This window comes from Oncorhynchus mykiss, chromosome 15 (assembly GCF_057628025.1).
Source record: "Oncorhynchus mykiss isolate SJ-2025 chromosome 15, ASM5762802v1, whole genome shotgun sequence".
Lineage (NCBI taxonomy): Eukaryota > Metazoa > Chordata > Actinopteri > Salmoniformes > Salmonidae > Oncorhynchus > Oncorhynchus mykiss.
In genome coordinates, this window is record NC_143036.1 from 48,880,255 (window position 1) to 48,903,361 (window position 23,107).

Genomic DNA, 23,107 nt, shown 5'->3' on the forward strand with positions numbered 1-23,107 from the left:
CTAATTGATACATGCTCAAGCTTGCACATTTTTGATAGACTTAAAGGGGCAATTTGTAGTTGCTTCATCCAATTTTGGACTTAAATATATATTCAGTACCAGTCAAATGTTTTGACACACCTACTCATTCCAGGGTTTCTTTATTTTTTTACTATTTTCTACATTGTAGAAAAATAGTGAAGACATCAAAACAATGGAATAACACATATGGAATCATGTGGTAACCAAAAAAGTGTTAAACAAATCAAAACATATTGTATATTTGAAAATCTTCAAAGTAGTTACCCTTTGCCACTCTTGGCATTCTCTCAACCAGCTTCACCGGGAATCCATTGATTCTTGAAGAATATAACTTATAAATAAATGCCTCATGAGCTTAGTTCAACTGTCACACACCATGAGAACCCAAAATATAAGTTTGTTTTACTCCAATGTTTGTAAACATTGTAAATGTAAACAAACACTCTATAGCCTCATAACATGGTTAAAACAATAATTGTGATATCATGGACGGTCAGTCTTTGCATCCATAGCTCTGTCTATTAATCTGAGAGTGGCTACATTATTCCAGGCCCATCCCTCAGCTTTTTACCAAAACAGAGGCGGGGTGAACATTTTGTTAATATTTCATCTGTGGATTTACCCTTTAAACAGCTGCATATTATCAAGATATAAAAGTGTCACCAACAAAAAGGTAAACAATGCAGCATATGGCATTAATTTTTCACATGTAAATAGCACTTTTTAGTAGTGCTCAAAGCATGACATTCCATGAGCGCAGCATTTAGTTTTCAACTCGAATCAATGAGCCCAATCAGTCCTCCATGACAACAAAATCATAAACAACAGAGTAGGGCTGGCTAATAACTCCTTAGTTTTGTGGTCATGCTCAGGTAAAACAATTTGGCTAATCTATACTTCCATATTTCCAAGTCCTATTCTTGACGATAAAGGTGTATAACAATTATTGGAATGACTGGAATTTTGATAGACTTTGGTTTTTAATATAAAGATATCGCTTTCTACTACATATGATTAAATTATGAGTTAGAAGAAGCCTAGATAACAACCCATAAAGTAAAATTTAACATCCATATATAGCCAGCTATGTAAACTTTAACATTGATTTATCCTGCAATAGATGTCGTTCAATTGGTAACATACATTTTTGTCTTCTTCTAATGCCTCTTAAGAGGAAAGTAATCTTTAAAAAAAGTAACAGAATGTAATCAGATTACATTACTGAGTTACATTATTAATTACAATTTTGGACCGGTAACTAGTAACTGTAACAGATTACATTTAGAAATTAACCTACCCAACCCTGGCTGTGCTAGTAGAAGGCTGGGACATTGGTAGACAGTGTTCTTCCCCCTCGGCTGTCGGGCACGGTTTCTCCTGGTACGTGGAGGTGAAACCGTGTGCTAGCTAGTTAACGAGCAAGCTAGCACACGGTTTCTCCTGGTACGTGGAGGTGAAACCGTGTGCTAGCTAGTTAACGAGCAAGCTAGCACATGGTGTCGCTAACTAGCAAGCACACCCTAGCCTCCTGTCTGCTGTGCTAGCGGGAACGACTGGTAGACAGTGGACTCCCCCCTGTCGGACACATTTTTCTCCTATACACAGCAGGCGGGAGTGACACTTTTTGCTAGCTAGCTAACTAGCAAGCTAGCTAGTTAGCTAGCTAATGCACGTTGTCGATCTAGCCTCTTGTTTGATGTGCTAGCAGGAGTCGGGGGGCGCCCGGTAGGCAGTCTCCTTCGCCCCGCCTGTTGGAAACTGTTTTCCTGCAGTTCCGTTAACAACAGTGAGGGAAAGTGTTCGGCAGGCAGCAGCGAAGGACACTGGTGGGGGCGAAAAAAACTCAGATAATACTTTTGTTTCCCTTTTGACCCACATTCAAAAGTGTCATAGGAATGTCCACATTCAGGAATGCCCTGAATTGCGGGCTGCATTTGCACACTTGGGGCGGCAGGTAGCTTAGTGGTTAGAGCGTTGGACTAGCAACTGAAAGGTTGCAAGAGCAAATCTCCGAGCTGACAAGGTACAAATATGTCGTTCTGCCCCTGAACACGGCAGTTAACCCACTGTTCCTAGGCTGTCATTGAAAATAAGAATTTGTTCTTAACTGACTTGCCTAGTTAAATAAAGGTTAAAAAAACACCATTGGAAGAGTTAGAGGCATGGTTTATTGGCAGTTAGAGGCATGGTTTATCCCACTACCGTGGGATATGCGCCAACAGCAACCTTGGGAAAATCCTCTGCATTATCATTAAACTCAGGGTTGGGTAGGTTACTTTCTAAATGTAATCCCGAGGGGCGCAGCGATCTAAGATTCCCCATAGGGCGGCGTTTGGCTGGGGTAGGCCGTCATTAGAAATAAGTCTTTGTTCTTAACCTGCCTGGTTAAATATAAAATAAAAAAAAATTGTTGTCTTTTTACCAAATTACCAAACGACAGACCATATATTAACCCTGCACACCCTAATTGACAAACAAACAAACCAAAATCAATGTCTTCTCATGCTTTGTTGATTTCAAAAAAGCTTTCGACTCAATTTGGAATGAGGGCCTGCTATACAAATTGATGGAAAGTGGTGTTGGGGGAAAAAAAATACAGCATTATAAAATCCATATACACAAACAAGTGTGCGGTTAAAATTGGCAAAAAAAACACACATTTCTTTCCACAGGGCCGGGGGTTGGCACCTTAAGCCTCACCCTCTTGATTCTGTCAGATCTGGGCCCTGACAGTAAATATCAGTAAGACAAAAATAATGATGTTCCAAAAAAGGTCCAGTTCCCAGGACCACAAATACAAATTCCATCTAGACTCCATTGCCCTAGAGCACACAAAAAACAATGCATAGCATGGCCTAAACATCAGCGCCACATGTAACTTCCACAAAGTTGTGAACGATCTGAGAGACAAGGCAAGAAGGGCCTTCTATGCCATCAAAAGGAACATAAAATTTGACATACCAATTATGAGCAAAAAATACTCGAATCAGTTATAGAACCCATTGCCCTTTATGTTTGTGAGGTCTGGGGTCGGCTTACCAAACAAGAATTCACAAAATGGAACAAACACCAAACTAAGACTTTGCATACAGAAATCTGCAAAAATATCCTCCGTGTACAATGTAAAACACCAAATAAGTGCAGAATTAGGCTGATACCCGCTAATTATCAAAATCCAGAAAAGAGATGTTAAATTATACAACCACTTAAAAGGAATACATTCCCAAACCTTCCATAACAAAGCCATCACCTACAGAGAAATAAACCTGGAGAAGAGCCCCCTAAGCAAGCTGGTCCTGGGGCTCTGTTCACAAACACAAATACCCCAGGACAGCAACACAATTAGACCCAACCAAATCATGAGAAAACAACAAGATAATTATTTGACACATTGGAAAGAGTTTACCAAAAAACAAAGCAAACTAGAATGCTATGTGACCCTGAGCAGAGAGTACACAGTGGCAGAATACCAGACCACTGTGACTGAACCAAAAGTAAGTACATTTTTGACTATGTACAGACTCAGTGAGCATAGCCTTGCTATTGAGAAAGGCCGCCGAAGGCAGATCTGGCTCTCAAGAGAAGACAGGTTATGTGCACACTGCCCACAAAAGGAGGTTGAAACTGCACTCCACTTCCTAACCTCCTGCTAAATGTATGACCATATTAGAGACACATATTTCCCACAGATTACACAGACCCATAAAGAATTTGAAAACAAATCATATATTGATAAACTCCCATTTCTATTGGGTGATGTTTCCCATGCCAATAAAGCCCTTAAATTGTAATTGCGAATGTCATTCTAGGGAATATGGTGTACTGTATTTCTCCCTTAAGTGTGATCTCTAGCATCTGTACTTGTATAAGTACATGTGATACACCCTAAAATTGGAATGCTGGTGTTCATCTAGAGTGATTGGTATAATCTTTGGTTTGATAAACCTATTCAGTATTTTGGAAGTCAAACAGTGAATTTGATAGATCAATGTGGTGTTTTGAATTTAATGAAAGTTCGTAAATCGCTTTCAACACAAGCAGATCCACATTGCATAGCAATGGGGAGGAGTAGTGGTGTCAACCTATGAAAAGAGGAAGGCGTGGCTTATTTGAGGCGTGACTTTAAAAACAAATATTTATAGCCACCCTTAAGAATGGATGTCATTCAAGGTTTATCTGTGCTGTTGTTTTCACAATATCAGATTTACTGGTTTGTACACTGCCTGCATTGAATTTATAATACTTGCATAATTGTATGTGGTATGTAGAAGCCTGTTTAAGACTTCCATTGTTTAAAAGGTACCATTTGGCTACAATATTGGGGGGGAAAAAGGGAAAAATAGAATTGGAACAAGATTTTTTTTTAAAGGGTTTTATTTACAATAAATATTAGTTTGTATTTGTTATTTATTAGGTTTAAAGGTGAAATATGCAGAAATGGCTCCGCCATTTCCTGGTTGCTGAAATTCTAAACAAGCAATGTATAGTGCAGAGAATCATTGTACCATCTAATCCACTGTGGTATATATTTTCAATAACCAAACTCATTTAATTGTAACCAGTTGAAGCATTTTTTTTGTTTGATCCAAAGACAATTTTTTACAGTGTCCTGCACTGGGCTGGCTATGCATCCGTCATAGCTGCACCATAGTCAAAAGGGTCTGTGTTTTGTATTTTACCTCCACAGCAGAGGATAGTGGCCTAGAACAGCACCAGGTCACTGTCATCCAACTCTAAGGAGTTAAACCTCATGGCGAACTGGAACTTGGGCTCCATCATGTCACTGAAGGGCCACTGTAGACTCTTGAGGAACTCCCGGGTAATGAACCCTCCTCCGCTCACCACCAGGAGGCCATCTTTGTTCATACAGGAGGCCAGGAAGGTGAAGAGGGCCTCATACAGCCCGTACTTCAACAGTCACCTGCAGAGTATGGGGGTCAGTCAAGCCAGTTAAGTTAAATTAATTCAGGAAGAAAATGTAGATTATATTAGAATAAGAGGTAGAAAACTATTCTCAAGTGGATTTTTTTTTTGCAGAAGACTCATCCATAAAACAACAACAGACATTTCACAAGGAATATGATACAATATACACAACATGAACCACACATTGCACATACATAAAGTTCTACAAAATCCTTAAACTGGTCACCCATTTGGTCATTCAGGTCCAGGCACTGGAAGCCTGGTACGGACTTGGCGAATTCTGTGAGCTCTGTCACAGTCTCCACAGAGAAACATTGGGAGCAGTGGAACAGCCTGGCCTCTGCCTCCCTCTCCTGGAGTTCCTCGGGCCCAGACCCTGCTCCATCTGGGCCGACACCACCTCCTCCTCCTCCTCCACCTACCAGCTTGGCCATCACCATCTGCTCAGCCAGCAGGACTGTCTCCATGTCGTGGATGACAAAAGGCTGCCGGAAAGAAGGGAGAAAGACCAACCCAGTTTGAAAATAATACAGTTTTATAAGCATAGTTACGTAATGTATAGTATATTACACATTCTAGACCAGTTTCCTGGGTCCAGATTAAAACTAGTCCATGATTAAAAAAACATTCTCAATACAAAATCTTAATTGAAAGTGTGTTTTAGCCCCACATGGCTGGGTCTGGTAAACGTGTCCTAAATGTCGTGCATGATATAGGCTGCCAGAAAGGGGCGCCAGTGAGCAGTCACTGACTAGGAGTACACTGTAAAAATGTTTTTATTGTCCCAGTAAATTACTGTATAATCAACAGTAACATATTGTGTAAACTGAATACAGTAGATTACTGTAAATTCCATTGTGGAAAATAATTCACTGACAGGAAATATTGTGTAAAACACAGTAGCAGTTCACTTACCAATCAAAAAGAATGCCACACAAAAAGCACACAGGCAACAAAATTAAAGCTCATCCTCTGGAGCAAGAGAGAAAAACATTTTTGCTAATTATTATTATATACATTTAATATTTTAGTCTTAGTTAATTGGTATCTGTTTTGTTATGTTATATACATTGCTTTCTTTGTGGCCATGCTGTTTTATAATAAAGAAAAAATATACAATTTGAAAGGCACATCATACAAATAAATAACTTTGTAAACCAAGCACCAGCAGAGGTAACTCTGGGTCTTCCTTTCCTGTGGCGGTCCTCATGAGAGCCAGTTTCATCATAATGCTTGATGGTTTTTGCTGCACTTGAAGAAACTTTCAAAGTTCTTGAAATGCTTCAGATTGACTGACCTTCATATCTTAATGTATTGATGGACTGTCTTTTCTCTTTGCTTATTTGAGCTGTTCTTGCCATAATATGGACTTGGTCTTTTACCAAATAGGGCAATCTTCTGTATACCATCCCTACATTGTCACAACACAACTGATTGGCTCAAACACATTAAAAAGGAAATAAATTGCCACGCGGAGTGGAACAGGGGAACCCAAGAGCAGACTCAGATAAGGAGACTGGCATGAGGTAACCAAGGTATTTATTGAAACACAGGGGGAAGATGGGGTGCAGGCCAGGGGAAGCTCGGCGGGTTGCAGGTGTGGAGGCTAAGGCTGGAGCGAGGGGAGTTGGGACTGGGTTAACAGGTCCAGAGAGGAATCCCAGGACGCAGTGGAGTGGGGGGGTCCAGGACAGAGTAGCAGGACTGATGAGATGTGGGACTGGAGACGGGCCAAAGTCAGAGCGGGCAGAACTGTAGCGGAGAGGAAAACAGCGTCAGGCAAGGGAAACCAGGATCTTAGCAGGCACAACCGGCTAAAAACCACAGAGTAGAGGTTCCGATCTGGCAGCATGGAAGTGGCAGGGCTGAGTATTTGTAGAGGTCTTGATTATGGAACAGGTTGCAGCTGGTGGGGATCAGCTCTGCCTCCAGCACACCTGTCTCCGCCCACACAATCACACACACAGAGAGGGAGAAAGCACTGGGGGAGTGGCGGCAGGTTAGGGAGACACAGGATGATGGGTAGAGGGCGTGTCAGGAGAAGATGTAACAGATGATCCACAAATTAACTTTTAACAAGGCACACCTGTTAATTGAAATGTATTCCAGGTGACTACATCATGGTTGAGAGAATGCCAAGAGTGTGCAAAGCTGTCATCAAGGCAAAGAGTGGCTACTTTGAGGAATCTCAAATATAAATTATATTTTGATTTGTATATTTTGATTATTCCATATCTGTTATTTCATAGTTTTGATGTCTTCACTATTATTCTACAAAGTAGAAAATGGTACAAATAAAGAAAAACCCTGGAATGAGTAGGTGTGTCCACACTTTTGACTAGTACTGTACACATGCCATTGAGTTTGCCATTGTAGAAAAAGAAAGCAACTGCTGCACTTGTCTGTGACTGGTCTATAACAGCCCCACGTTGAGAAGTGGCTTTGACCTCATTGAACCCCCGACCCCTACAGAGCTATTGTAGATAACTCACTGTGTGTGTGTGTGTGTGTGTGTGTGTGCGCGTGTGTGTGTGTGTGTGCGAGCAAGCGCATGTGAGTGTGTGGTGGCCCTGTGCTATCTCCACGTCCACAAGGTCATACAGTACGTTTACAAAACAGCTGTGCTTGGATGAACATTTGGCTTGTAGCTTTTGCAAGTATCCTCATTGCACTCACCTTAAGGGGTCTACACCGGTAATGAGTGTAGATCTATGCACGTGTATGTTCGTGGGTGGAGTTGTTTGTTTGGGGCAGTGGACTGTTTTCGTTGAGTTAAACCCAGAGAGGAAGTCCACCTTGTGTAGTGTACAGTGGCTGGCGAAAGTATTCCTCCACTTGGAATTTTTCCTATTTTGTTGCCTTACAACCTGGAATTAAAATTGATTTTGGGGGGTTTGTATCATTTGATTTACACAACATGCATAAAAATTGAAGATGCAAAACATTTTTTATTGTGAAACAAATAAGCAATAAGACAAAAAAAAAATGAAAACTTGAGCATGCATAACTATTCACCCTCCCCCCAAAGTCAATACATTGTAGATCCACCTTTTGCCACAATTACAGCTGCAAGTCTCTTGGGGTATGTCTCTATAAGCTTGGCACGTCTAGCCACTGGGATTTTCGCCCATTCTTCAAGACAAAACTGCTCCAGCTTCTTCAAGTTGGATAGGTTCCGCTGGTGTACAGCAATCTTTAAGTCATACCACAGATTCTCAATTGGATTGAGGTCTGGGCTTTGACTAGGACATTCTAAGACATTTAAATGTTTCCCCTTAAACCACTCAAGTGTTGCTTCAGTAGTATGCTTAGGGTCATTATCCTGCTGGAAGGTGAACCTCCATCCCAGTCTCAAATCTCTGGAAGACTGAAACAGGTTTCCCTCAAGAATTTCCCTGTATTTAGCGCCATCCATCATTCCTTCAATTCTGACCAGTTTCCCAGGCCCTGCCGATGAAAAACATCCCCACAGCATGATGCTGCCACCACCATGCTTCACCACACACTGGATGGTGTTCTCGGGGTGATTATAGGTGTTGGGTTTGCGCCAGACATAGCGTTTTCCTTGCTGGCCAAAAAGCTCAATTTTAGTCTCATCTGACCAGAGTATCTTCTTCCATATATTTTGGGAGTCTCCCACACGCCTTTTGGCGAACACCAAACATGTTTGCTTATATTTTTCTTTAAGCAATGGCTTTTTTCTGGACAGCCCAGCTCTGTGGAGTGTATGGCTTAAAGTGGTCCTATGGACAGATATTCCAATCTCTGCCGTGGAGCTTTGCATCTCCTTCAGGATTATCTTTGGTCTCTTTGTTGCCTCTCTGATTAATGCCCTCCTTGCCTGGTCCATGAGTTTTGGTGGGCAGCCCTCTCTTGGCAGGGTTGTTGTTGTGCCATATTCTTTCCATTTTTTTTATAATGGATTTAATGGTGATCCGTGGGATGTTCAAAGTTTCGGATATTTTTTTATAACCCAACCCTGATCTGTACTTCTACACAACTTTGTACCTGACCTTTTCAGAGAGCTCCTTGGTCTTCATGGTGCCGCTTGCTTGGTGGTGCCCCTTGCTTAGTGGTGTTGCAGACTCGGGCCTTTCAGAACAGGTTTATATATACTGAGATCAAAAATCTATTTAATTTACAGGTTGTAATGCACTTATATTGCACACAGGTGGACTTTATTTAAATAATAATGTGACTTCTGAAGGTAATTGCTTGCACCAGATCTTATTTTGGGCCTTCATAGCAAAGGGAGTGAATACATATGCACGCACCACTTATCAGGATTTTTGATTTTAGATTTTTTTGAAACACATTTTTTTCATTTCACTTCACCAATTTGGACTATTTTATGTATGTCCATTACATGAAATCCAAATAAAAATCTATTTAATTTACAGGTTGTAATGCAATAAAATAAGAAAAATGCCAAGAGGGATGAATACTTTTGCAAGGCACTGTATATACACTAGGGGGCTTGGGGAACCAGAAAAGCTTACCAGGCAAGAGGAGCCGTGGCACTCTTTTTGACTCAAGCTAGCGATGACATTTGAACTTTCGGATCCGGTGTTACAGTTGAAGTCGGAAGTTTACATACACCTTAGCAAAATACATTTAAACTCAGTTTTTCACAATTCCTGACATTTAATCCTAGTACAATTTCCTTGTTTTAGGTCAGTTAGGATTACCACTTTATTCAGAATGTGAAAAGTCAGAATAATAGTAGAGAAAATGATTCATTTTAGTTTTTATTTCTTTCATCACATTCCCAGTGGGTCAGAAGTTTACAAACACTCAATTAGTATTTGGTAGCATTGCCTTTAACTTGTTTAACTTGAGTCAAACGTTTTGGTAGCCTTCCACAAGCTTCCCACAATAAGTTGGGTGAATTTTGGCCCATTCCTCCTGACAGAGCTGGTGTAACTGAGTCAGGTTTGTAGGCCTCCTTTCTCACACACGCATTTTCAGTTCTGCCTACATATTTTCTATAGGATTGAGGTCAGGGTTTTGTGATGGCCACTTCAATACCTTGACTTTGTTGTCCTTAAGCCATTTTGCCACAACTTTGGAAGTATGCTTGGGGTCATTGTCCATTTGGAAGACCCATTTTCAACCAAGCTTTAACTTCCTGACTGATGTCTTGAGATGTTGCTTCAATATAGCCACATAATTTTTATTTCTCATGATGCCATCTATTTTGTGACCAGAGGACATTTCTCCAAAAAGTACAATCTTTGTCCCCGTGTGCAGTTGCAAACCGTAGTCTGTTTTTTTATGGAGCTGGGGCTTCTTCCTTGCTGAGCTTTCAGGTGATGTCGATATAGGACTCGTTCTACTGTGGATGTAGATACTTTTGTACCTGTTTCCTCCAGCATCTTCACGAGGTCCTCTGCTGTTGTTCTGGGATTGAGTTGCACTTTTCGCACCAAAGTACGTTCATCTCTAGGAGACAGAACGCATCTCCATCCTGAGCGGTATGACGGCTGCGTGGTCCCATGGTGTTACACTTGCGTACTATTGTTTGTACAGTTGAACGTGGTACCTTCAGGCGTTTGGAAATTGCTCCTAAGGATGAACCAGACTTGTGGAGGTCTACATTTTTCGCACCAAAGTGCGTTCATCTCTAGGAGACAGAACACGTCTCCTTTCTGAGTGGTATGACGGCTGCCTGGTCCCATTTTTTGAGGTCTTAGCAGATATTTAGATCTTTAGATTTTTCCATGGTATCAAGCAAAGGGGCACTGAGTTTGAAAGTAGGCCTTGAAATACATCCACAGGTACACCTCCAATTGACTCAAATGATGTCAATTAGCCTATCAAAAGCTTCTAACTGGAATTTTCCAAGCTGTTTAAAGGCACAGTCAACTGGGTGTATGTAAACTTCTGACCCACTGGAATTGTGATACAGCGAATTATAAGTCAAATCATCTGTCTGTAAACAATTACTTGTGTCATGCACAGTGTTAACTGACTTGCCAAAACTATAGTTTGTTAACAAGACATTTGTGGAGTGGTTGAAAAATGAGATTTAATGACTCCAACCTAAGTGTATGTAAACTTCTGACTTTAACTGTATATGCCTGTTTACAAATGCTAGCTACTTGTCAGGCTAGTCTGATGTTGTCACGCCCTGACCTTAGTATTCTTTGTTTTCTTTATTATTTTGGTTAGGTCAGGGTGTGACAAGGGGTGGTTTGTGGTGTTTTACCTTGTCTAGGGTTTTTGTATGTTTATGGGGTTGTTCACTAGTCTAGGTGTTTTGTTTGTCTATGGTTGCCTAGATTGGTTCTCAATTAGAGGCAGCTGTTTATCGTTGTCTCTGATTGGGAACCATATTTAGGCAGCCATATTCCTTGGGTAATTCGTGGGTGATTGTCTATGTCTGCACTTGTTTATATATAGCGGCACGTTCGTGTTTGATGTTTTGTATAGTTTGTTTAGTGTTTCTTCATTAATAAATAGAATAATGTATTCACATCACGCTGAGCCTTGGTCTCCTCCATTCAACGGATGAGACAGAATCACCCACCAAACAAGGACCAAGCAGCGTGATAAGGAGGAACAGCCTGGGAGGAAATACTGGATGGAGCAGGACCCTGGACACAGCCGGGGGAGTATCGCCATCCAAAGGAGGAGTTAGAGGCAGCGAAAGCTGAGCGGCGATACTACGAGGAGAAGTACAGAGGGGAAAGGACTCTGCAATGGAAGCAGGTGGAGAAAGCACAGGAGGAACGGCGACGTTATGAGGGTACACGGCTAGCAGCCCCAAGATTTTTTTTGGGGGGGGGGCACACAAGGAGATTGGCTGAGTCAGGTAGGAGACCTAAGCCAACTCCTTGTGCTTACCATGCGGAGCGTGTAACTGGTCAGGCACCATGTTATGCAGAGATGCGCACGGTCTCTCCAGTGCGCTATTCTAGCCCGGTGCGCTCTATTCCAGCTCCTCGCATCTGCGAGGTGCCGGCACCACGCACCAGGCCAATGAAAATTGTCCAACCTATGTGAAGCGTTAACAAGGAGAGACATGTTCATGGGATGGGTGGGGGCCTATGTCTAAAGCATTGGCTACACAGTTGTTGCAGTATACATTTGATAGCCTTCATGTTCCTGTTCAATAGTAATAGAAACACTTGTTTTTTTTGGCCATCTTGACACCATGAAGATCTACAACTGTCGCCCCTCAAGAGCCAGAAGAATTTAAGAGAACTGCTTTGGGATTCTTGCTGCAAGATGGAGGATCCTGGGACGAGCCCCTGAGGTTGCCCCAGAGAAAGCCGAGACCATTGTGCATGCCTATGCGGCCTTCCACAACTACCTTTGCACCACAGACATTAACAATACAGATTCATCAACACGGTACATGCACCCCACGATTATTGACCACTCCACACCCAACTGCTTTCAGGAGAGTGGAGACAGGTTGTATAAGGGGACACGAGCATTCTGGACCCAAGAAACATGTCGTCAGAGTTGCCATAGACGTGCACAACAACCTCAAGGACTACTTCCTCACACCAGCAGGTCAAGTGGCTTTCCAGGATGTTGCTATCACGCGTGGCACACTACTGTAAATGTTGGAGTGTGCTTTGGAAAATATGTGCACAAATACGTTCTCTTCTCCTGGTGGATGACTGCTTGTGTCATGTTGTGAGCTACACACTTGGTTTTGCTCTTTTTCTTATTCACATTTTACAAATCACAAAGAGTACTATGATGACAATTACTTCATCCTTCGATTTTCATATTTTTCGGGAGGCTAGACCCTCAAGACATTTAACTAACCTTGTGTTGTGTAGTGGCCTTTCAATGAGAACTGTCTTGCTATAGCAAAAATAAAAGTATCTGTCCAGCTGTAGACAATAAGGCTAGAATCTCAAGACATTAACCTCATCTACAATGAGGTAGAATGATCTACAATCATGTACAAAGCAGTAGAAGTTTACTGAATGACTGATTCAAAACAGTAATATTTTCTGCCACAAGTGCAATGTAAAACAATGTAGTACACAGGTGAAAAGTGTGATGAAAGGGGAAATACGAGAAATAACTAAGTAAACACCAGTAACATGACAATGAGGAAATAAGTATAAAAAAACATGCACAAAAAAACCCCAGTAATTTACCCACCACCCTAATATAAAACAAATGTTTTTAAAGCGCACAAGAGTTTTTGGGGTGAGATAAATGGGAGGAATAGACACCATCCATGGTATCATGACGTTGTAGACAGCCTTTGCTGGGACACTGATGCTGTTTCTGTAACCCCTGCTGCCATTTCTTTATTAAGTCATCCACCCGCTGCATAATGTCAGTGTTCAAAGGATCCTCAGCTGTCTTCCTCTTCCAGCCATTGGAGCTGGGTCGGGGAGATGGGTTGGAGGTTGATGGAGATGCAGGGCAGAGAGACAGTGGGTTGGGTGTCGGTGAGAGTGGCCGGGGATGGGGCCTCAGGGCTCAGCTCAATCTCTGGACTGTCCAACCCTTCCCCCCGACAAGCAGATGGCAAATACATTAGAATACAATGCAAGCAATCTATAAATATCTCCATGGGCTCCTTTGAGTTAAAATGTTTACCCAAAATAACTGATTTCATAAACTTCTCAATCTAATTAACACACACACACACAGCACACTGTCTGTTTTCTGATGTTTGAACTAGCTCTGCTATCATTATGTTAACCCAGGCACTGAATGTTTCCCACTCACAAATTGTCCTATCCAGAAAACAGCTGACTTCCATTGATCTAACTAGGTCTGCTAAACATAAGGCCACAAACACACTAGCTGTACAAAAGGATTCCGCTGCATGTCGGTGTCTGCTGACAATGTTTTACATGAACACGAAGCCAATCGGTGAGACACACACCAGTGGCAGCTCCACACCTCTTCTCCTTCACCCTTTTCAGATTGTGAACATACCTGTCCCGAATCTTTCTCCGTGTTTCTTTGATATCAGTATCGGTGTTCAAATTCTGTGATATCTCCCTCCAGCTGTTGACATTTGCTTGATTGTCCAAAAACAACCGCATCGAAGGGTTGTAAAGGTTCTCGAATTGTCTCACCAGCTCGCACAGACACTCCTCCAAACTGGACATAGACATAATTGCGTTTAGCAGATCTCAAAATAAAAAGTGGGAAAAGGGTAGCTTGCAAGTAGTTAGAGGGGAAGTAGCTGAACGTACATCCCTTCAGTGTTTATACCAGAAGGGATGCCGGAAAATATGTGATGTAGACACAGGTGCGGGACAGACGTTGCGAAACTCACTCCATACTGCTACTTCCCTGGAAAACACTGCGTCGCTTGATGGAGCATATTACAAGGAGCTGCCCCCTTTTGTGATGAAAAACGACTTTGCAGCACTGCAATACTCTATTTATCTCTGTGTGGTTCCACTGCGTGGGACTAGATCTGACTAACTAAAACACACACAGCTGCCTCTCTTCTCACTCTGTGGTTGGAAACATCTGCCGGAGACATCATAGCACTGTGGGTGAATATCCCCCCTCTGTAGCTAGCACTTCGTCCTGCAATGACCCTTGAAGGTCTGGACATACTGTCTAGGGTTCTTTGGTTCATCGTTATTGATCAGCTGTCAGATGTTGATCACAAGAGGCAGTTGTATCTAAGTTTTGTTATTTGTTAGCTATAGGCACTTTAGATAAAGCTACTGCTACGGCATCCACTTTTTTGCTACCACCAATTATTGTAGATCACAGTATGAATAAGGATCTTTCCAAACACGGATTGATACAGACATACACAGAGGTTCCCAGCAACAGCACATTTCCAAGTAAATCTACCGAGACGCTCAATCCCAGACTCTTTACCGATTTCGTCTGAGCTCCGTCCAAAACTGAGACTGAAGTCAATTAACCAGCTGTTCACATCTGTCCTCTTAGAAAACATCTACCAGAGAATGGTTTTAAAGGTATCAGAAATACATCAACACACAATGATGTTGAAGTTAAGACCCTTGCCAACTCATATAAACATTTATATTTCATTTCAATGAAATGACGTTGAACCAACTTGGAATAAACGTTGAATTGACGTCTGTGGCCAGGGGGCAGCGTCCTCAACCTTTGAGCACTGACCGAAAACGTGCTCCATGGACGTTAACAAGTGGTTGAAATTTGGTCAGTCCAAATCTGAACCAATCATAGCCATCTATGTTTCAAAAGTCTGGACAGCACATTACAGAACAGTACAGTAGAGCACATTAGAGTACAGTATAATGTACGCTATTGTATTGTACTGTAATCTACTAAACTACACAGAGTGTATAAAACATTAGGAACACCTTCCTAATATTGAGCCGCACCCCTTTTTGCCCTCAGAACAGCCTCAATTCGTTGGGTGCATGGACTCTTCAAGGTCTCGAAAACGTTCCACAGGGATGCTGGCCCATGTTGACTCCAGTGCTTCCCACAGTTGTGTCAAGTTGGCTGGATGTCCTTTGGCTGGTGTAGCAATCATGATACACACAGGAAACTGTTGAGTGTGAAAAACGATTGAAGTGGATTTAACAAGTGAAATCAATAAGGGATCATAGCTTTCACCTGGTCGGTCTATGTCATGGAAAGAGCAGGTGTTCCTAATGTTTTGTACACTCAGCGTATACTGTACTGAATTAAAACTACTCTGCTGTGCTGTTCTGTACTGTACTTTGCATAATAATGCATTTCTGTATAGTACAGATCAGGGACACATGATGTCATTCTGTTACCAGTTCTGAATCCATTTCACTGACTGTAGTTCAATAAACAAAATATAGGTTTTCAAACTCAAGGTGTCATATCATAGCTGACACCCCATTCTTTCTGCAGACATCTTTTGAGTTTTTGAAAAACTTTGTCACATAAAGGGAGATTTTTACATAATTCTGTTAGGAAACTCTTTTCTCTCTGCTGTTTTTGTCAAATTTTCTGTGGAAATGGTTAAATGTAGTCCTTGTGCATTGAGTTGTATGGTATGTTTAACTTTGTAATCACTGGTTTTTATTTGGCATACATTTTAAGGTGAAAAATCGGTGTCATTCTGTTACCATGGAATTGCCTCTGACGCAAATCCCTCATAGTCTATGCCAGGTAAACGCCTCACTACTTCCAGGGCAGAGGCCAACAATCACTGTATTGTTGCAGAGACAGAAGCATGTAAGTTCCGGTTTACCTCAATTCCAATTACACCATCATCTCACTCAAGTCCTGACAGTAAACGATCTCTTCAGTTTAAATATGATGTTTGTTTTTCATCACATGCTACTAGATCAAGGGGGGACAAAGTATCCGGCACGCCGGGCTGGAAACAGCCTGGGACTGAACCCGGGTCTGTAGTGACGCCTTAGACCACTGCGCCACCCAGGAGGCCCCTGCAAAATTATTTGAACAAACAATTAGTCCCCCACAAAATGCGGCCCTCCGTTGAATTTCAAAATCCCGATGTGGCCCTCGAGTTTCCCCACCCCTGTACTGAATCCATGTGTGAGTGTGTGTGTGTGCGCGTGTATGTGTGTGTTCGGCTACATATTTGGGAGTAATCACAGACAGACCTGATTCGGAACAGGTGTATATATACTGAGATCATGTGACACTTAGATTGCACACAGATGGACTTTATTTAACTAATTATGTGACTTCTGAAGGTAATTGGTTGCATCAGATCTTATTTAGGGGCTTCATAGCAAAGGGGTGATTACATACACAGGCACCACTTTTCTGTTTGTTATTTTTTAGACTTTTCTGAAACAAGTTTATTTTTTTTTCACTTCACCAATTTGAACTATTTTGTGTATGTCCATGAAATCCATATAAAAATCCATTTAAATTACAGGTTATAATGCAGCAGGGTGGGAAGAACGCCAAGGGGGATGAATACTTTAGCAAGGCACTGTATTGCACTTTGTGACTTTCGGATGATGTAAAAAGGGCTTTATAAATACATTTTATTATATATTATTTTATTATCTCCCGATCACTTCAGAGGTCATTGTGCCTTCAGTTAGGCTATTCCCCAGGGGTCCATAATCCAGACTCCCTGTAGGTATATTTTTGGATCGCAGTAGGTGAAGAAACATCTCTGAGCCAAGCTCAACAAGGCAAAGCAAGAAATGCTAACAGATAATATACCTCTATAAACTAGACCATTTGGAACGGCAACAACATTGATTACCAAAGTTGATTGAGATCATAAGGTGAAATCAATAAAACAGACCATGTCAAAGGATAGCCTAAAGTCCAACATGGCAAATAACAGCAAGCATGACATGTAAGTAGTATTTCTAACAAGCAGATATTGACAAGAAGTTGACTTGGTCTACTATATATCTCTAACAATCAATATTTATCACTTACAGCTACAGGCAAAAATAACTACAGTCCGGTCAAAAATGATTGACATCCTTGATAGTAGCAAACAAGTTTAAGAAATAAATAAAACAAATATATTGTATGCTCCAAACATGTTGGAAATGATTTTATATTACTTGTGTTAGGTTCTAATTTTTCAGGGTAAACAACTCACGGACACTAGAGAAGCTTAACCAAGTTTTATTCTTTCCAAAAGGTCGTTACAGCTGTAATTCAGACAAAGACATAGAGTATATATACTCCACTTTAGGCACCCCTCCTTCTCTCCAAACCTTACATCTTATGGTTTGACAGGAAGAGTGTAACAGGATAATAAACCATTATTTCTCCCTTCAGGTGATCTGACCTGACCTCCTGACCTTTTGACCTCAACTCCTCTTTCACCTAATCCACAGATGTCCTCTCATATCACCTATGGCACTCCCGTGACTCCTTCCCATCCACCCAGCACATTCCACTGCCACTCTGTCTTTCTACAGAGAACCATTAACTTCTCACTCCTTTATATGGAATGACATCAATGATGTCGCTCTTGCTGCTGGTGATTCTCTGATCCACCTCTACGCAGACGACACCATTCGGTATACTTCTGGCCCTTCTTTGGACACTGTGTTAACTAACCTCCAGACGAGCTTCAATGCCATACAACTCTCATTCCCTGGCCTCCAACTGCTCTTAAATGCAAGTAAAACTAAATGCATGCTCTTCAACCGAGCTGCCCACACCTGTCCGCCCGTCCTGTCCCTCTGTGCCAGTTCGTCTTGTATGTTTTCCAGGTCAACCAGTGTTTTTCCCGTTCTTCTACTTTTTGCTATTCTCCTTTTTCTAGTCCTCCCGGTTTTGACCCTTGTCTGTTTCTGGACTCTGTACCCACCTGCCTGACCCTTCTCAGCAATGCTACTAAAGTAACCCCTGCTACTACTAACATGGCCCAACCATAACAAAACTCTGAGTCACAGGTTTCCTGAAAGTTTACCATAGTGTCTGAAATGCCATCACTATCTCTTCTACTCTCACCATGATTTGGGTATGTGTAATGTTCAGTTAAATCCCCATATTGTATACAGTTAGCTTTTAGCTGTCCTCTCTCTCCTAAGAGCTTTCTCCTATAACAATATACAGTCTCTGGGAATGATACTCCTCTATCATTACACCTAACCCATAACAAACTAGTCACTACTCCTAATGCTTTTCCACAGTTATAAACATACTAAAACATTCTCAAATCAGTCAATATACATCAGTCCCTCCTCTGGAACAATGATCACTCTGATGTTCCACGGAACCTAAAAACATATTGACTTGAAAAGGAAAGAGAAAAAGTACATGTTTAATAACTTAGCATCACCTATTGATGCGATTTAACATACACATTCTGAGTACATGGTAAAACAAAAGAGAACAAAACACTTTCATGGTTGTCCCATGCTATCATCCAGTGATTACTACTGATTATTACAAACCACCTCCCTTTAGGATGACACTTAGAGATAAGGTTTCTGGAGACTCTCTCGGCCAAATAAATGTTAGCAGCACCCCCACCCCTCCCCATTCTGTAGCAACTCTCTCTCGCTATATCCAAATCATAACGAAAACATTTGATAAATCATCCAACCCAAATTTAGAATGACAGTCCTTAGTGCTTACGTTGAGTCCAGGACTCGAATTCCAGTTCCTCAATTTAGCACACATCATCCCTGTTAGAACATACACTTAGGGAGGGTTTTGAGATTCACACATGCTGTCTGCGGTCAAATCATTCCTACCATGCATTAAGACACGATCTGACGTCACCTTCCATGATAATCTCAAAAAAAGCACAGATCACAACAACAGTTTAGCTCAATTCATTTCTGTTTCAGGAAATCCAGACAAGTATTGATTATATGATGAATTATTACATTAACCTTTTCTTAATAACATTATCTCTACGACAAATGTCAAAGAGCATACCAACATACTGTTACGGCTAAAACCATTTTCAAAATGGATCCATACTCCCTTATTCAACTGGCAACCTCTTGGAAGAGTTACCAGATCCTGAAGTTAGCACCCTAACCCTTTGCAGAATCTCACACTCCAGTATCCCAATCTGGTGAATTTTGTATCGAAACTAAAACATAAAATCAAATCAGCAATACACATCACAATCCATTTGAAATAACTGTCATCCCTTATTAACACATATTTTCCCTTCTATATGCAGACTAAACACAGTACCTCTGTATATTTACCCAAAGACCAGGAACTCAGGGAACGGGTCATTTACCCCGTCGAACACGTGATTCAAAAACAACATGTTAAATCAAAAATAAACAAATTCGAATAACTAATCAACTTATAATTACAACTCTTTATAACTCCCTACGCAAATAATAATAAGCTCTTAAAGTAATGGCACAATTTGACTAGAGACTGGTGTTTCTCATTCATTTTGTAACTAAACCCCCCCTGTTCCGATCATTTCTAGTGAGATTGATCAGGCCTCACGAGAAAAAGTCAGTATACGTCCCCATTAAAATGTTTCCTCTCTCTTTTCTTTCCCTGTCCTTCAGAAACCATTTAAATACCTTTTCAAAACATTTCCATCCTTCTGTATACTCAGTTTAACTGAATTGAAATGACCCCATATCCAACACCCCGTTTACCCCTAATTCAACACTTGTTAAACACTTGTTATTTATTTGAGCAATTGTATTAGTATAAAATCATGTAATTTCAATTTCTTTGGAGCCCAATAATGTTTGTTCCATGTTTTGTGCTGCTACCATGTTGTGTTGCTACCATGCTGAGTTGCCTTGTGTTGCTGCCTTGCTATGTTGTTGTCTTAGGCCTGTTCTTATGTCGTGTTGTGTTGTCTCTCTTGTCGTGATGTGTGTTTTGTCCTATATTTTTATATTATTAACATTTTTTTTAAATAATAATTAATCTCAGCCCCAGTCCCCGCAGGAGTCTTTTGCCTTTTTCTAGGCCTTCATTGTAAATAAGAATTTGTTCGTAACTGACTTGCCTAGTTAAAAAAAGGTTCAATAAAAATAAATAAATAAATACAATGCCTTCGGAAAGTATTTCTTCCCTATTTTGTTATGTTACAGACTACTACTCTAAAATGTGTTCAATTCTATGTTTTCCTCATCAATCTACACACAATACCCTATAATGACAAACATTTTTGCAAATGTATTAAAAATAAAAAAAAGGGAAATACCTTGTTTACGTAAGTATTCAGACATTTTGCTATGAGACTTGTTTCCATTGGTCATCCTTGAGATGTTTCTACAACTTGATTGGAGCCCACCTGTGGTAAATACAATTGATTGGAAATGATTTGGAAAGGCACACACCTGTCTATATAAGGTCCCACAGTTGACAGTGCATGTCAGAGCAAAAACCAAGGCATGAGGTCAAAGGAATTGTCCATAGAGCTCCGAGAGAGGATTGTGTCGAGGCACAGATTTGGGGAAGGGTACCAAAACATTTCTGCAGCATTGAAGGTCCCCAAGAACACTATGGCCTCCATTACTCTTAAATGGAAGAAGTTTGGAACAACCAAGACTCTTCCTAGAGCTGTCCGCCAAGGCAAAACTGAGCAAACGGGGGAGAAGGGCCTTGGTCAGGGAGGTGACCAAGAACCCAATGCTCACTCTGACAGATCTCCAGAGTTCCTCTGTGGAGATGGGGGAACCATCCAGAAGGACAACCATCTCTGCAGCACTCCACCAATCAGGCCTTTATGGTAGAGTGGCCCTAAGGAAGCCACTCTTCAGTAAAAGGCACATGACAGCCCGCTTGGAGTTTTCCAAAAGACACCTGAAGGACTCTCAGACCATAAGAAACAAGATTATCTGGTCTGATGTAACCAAGGTTGAACTCTTTGGCCTGAATGCCAAGTGTCGGGATGAAACCTGGCACCAACCCTACGGTGAAGCATGATGGTGGTAACATCATGCTGTGGGGATGTTTTTCAGTGGCAGGGACTGGGAGACTAGTCAGGATCGAGGGAAAGATGAACAGAGCAAAATACAGAGAGATCCTTGATAAAAGCCTGCTCCAAAGAGCTCAGACTGGGTGCGAACGTACAGCCAAGACAATGCAGGAGTGTCTAAACAAGTGTCTAAATGTCATTGAATGGAGAGACCTGAAAATACCTGTGCAGCGATGCTCCCTATCCAACCTGACAGAGCTTGAGAGGATCTGCAGAGAGGAATGGGAGAAACTCCCCAAATACAGGTGTGCCAAGCTTGTAGCGTCATACCCAAGAACACTCGAGGCTGTAATCACTGCCAACGGTACCTCAACAAAGTACAGAGTAAAGGGTCTGATTACTTATGTAAATGTGATATTTCCGCTAATTTATAAAAACCTGTTTTTGCATTGTCATAATGGGGTTTGTGTGTAGATTGATGAGGGGAGAAACTATTTTAATCCATTTTAGAATAAGGCTGTAACGTAACAAAATGTTGGAAAATTCAAGGGATCTGAATTCTTTCCGAATGCACTGTAGCTCAGTATTATTTACTTCATACAGTCGTTTTTGCACATCTTTATCAAGGGTGCCAATGTTGGACCTGACTTCTACATTCTACTGTTAGGTGCAAAACACATCCTGTCAATAAAAAAAATGGTCAGTTAAGTTAGCAATTTATGTTATTCTTCAAAACACAAACTCCAAAGCAAATCAGGGGGAGAAATAGGTTTATTCAGAGAGGACAAATCAAGATATTATGCTGGAAGTCAGACATTCAGTCCCCCTGTCCTCAGCTTTTCCCCCCAGAACTAAGGACAGGATGCCACTGATAACCCCCCACCCTAGCCTAGGATTGACCAATTAGAAGTCTTTGCAGTACAACTTGGACAATGGCCAGATAACAAGTATCCCACCCTGGACTCATTGTACAGACCAATGAAAACTTAGCCCACGTAGAACACATCGCTCTGAGTTCAGGGGTGACATTCCACAGATTCTGAACAGATGTTGATCTGAAAGCCAACTCCTATTTACAATTCACTATTGACCATTATAACTTTTAGTCCTCTCAAACTCTGCGTTGTGTATTTATCTTCAAAATATTCTTGCAGCTACATCATAGACTGATGATATAAAACAGATAACATCATGGTGCTATACAGTATAGCTGGCTATCAGAGATATTGTCAAGAAGTCCTACTTCAGGTCAACTGTATCTCTCTAATAATTGATATTTACTGTCTAAAAGTTACATCATCAACTTGGGCCTCAAGTGACAGTTAAGGAGCTGTTAGCATGCTGTGAGGCCCCCAAAACCTCTCCGACCTCTGACCTGTTACTGTGCTTATTCTTTGTTTTGCTATTCAAACTTGTCTACTCTTACCCCTAACCCCACCAGGGTATTTACACGGAACAAAAATATAAACGCTCCATGTAAAGTGTTGGTCCCATAATTCATGAGCTGACATAAAAGATCCCAGAAATGTTCCATATGCACAAAAAACTAATTTCTCTCAAATGTTGTGCACAAATGTCTTTACATCCCTGCTAGTGAGAATTTCTCCTTTGACAAGATAATCCATCCCTATGACAGGTGTGGTATATCAAGAAGCTGATTAAACAGCATGATTACACAGGTGCACCTGTGGACAATAAAAGGCCACTCTGTGCAGTTTTGTCACACAACACAATGTCACAGATGTCTCAAGTTTTGAGGGAGCATGCAATTGGCATGTTGACTGTAGGAATGTCCCCCAGAGCTGTTGCCAGAGAATAGAATGTTAATTTCTCTACCATAAACTGCCTCCAATGTTATTTTAGGTCCAA

General features: G+C 41.3%; 1 protein-coding gene across 1 annotated transcript; it reads right to left on the bottom strand.

The window, feature by feature from the left end:
• Positions 1 to 1,722: 1,722 nt before the first annotated feature.
• On the bottom strand, positions 1,723 to 6,099 carry pparaa (peroxisome proliferator-activated receptor alpha a). The gene is given in 3 exon segments (XM_036945541.2): positions 1,723 to 1,844; positions 4,701 to 4,942; positions 5,167 to 6,099. Coding segments are annotated over 3 exon segments (690 nt in total). The 5' UTR covers positions 5,493 to 6,099.
• Positions 6,100 to 23,107: the final 17,008 nt, after the last annotated feature.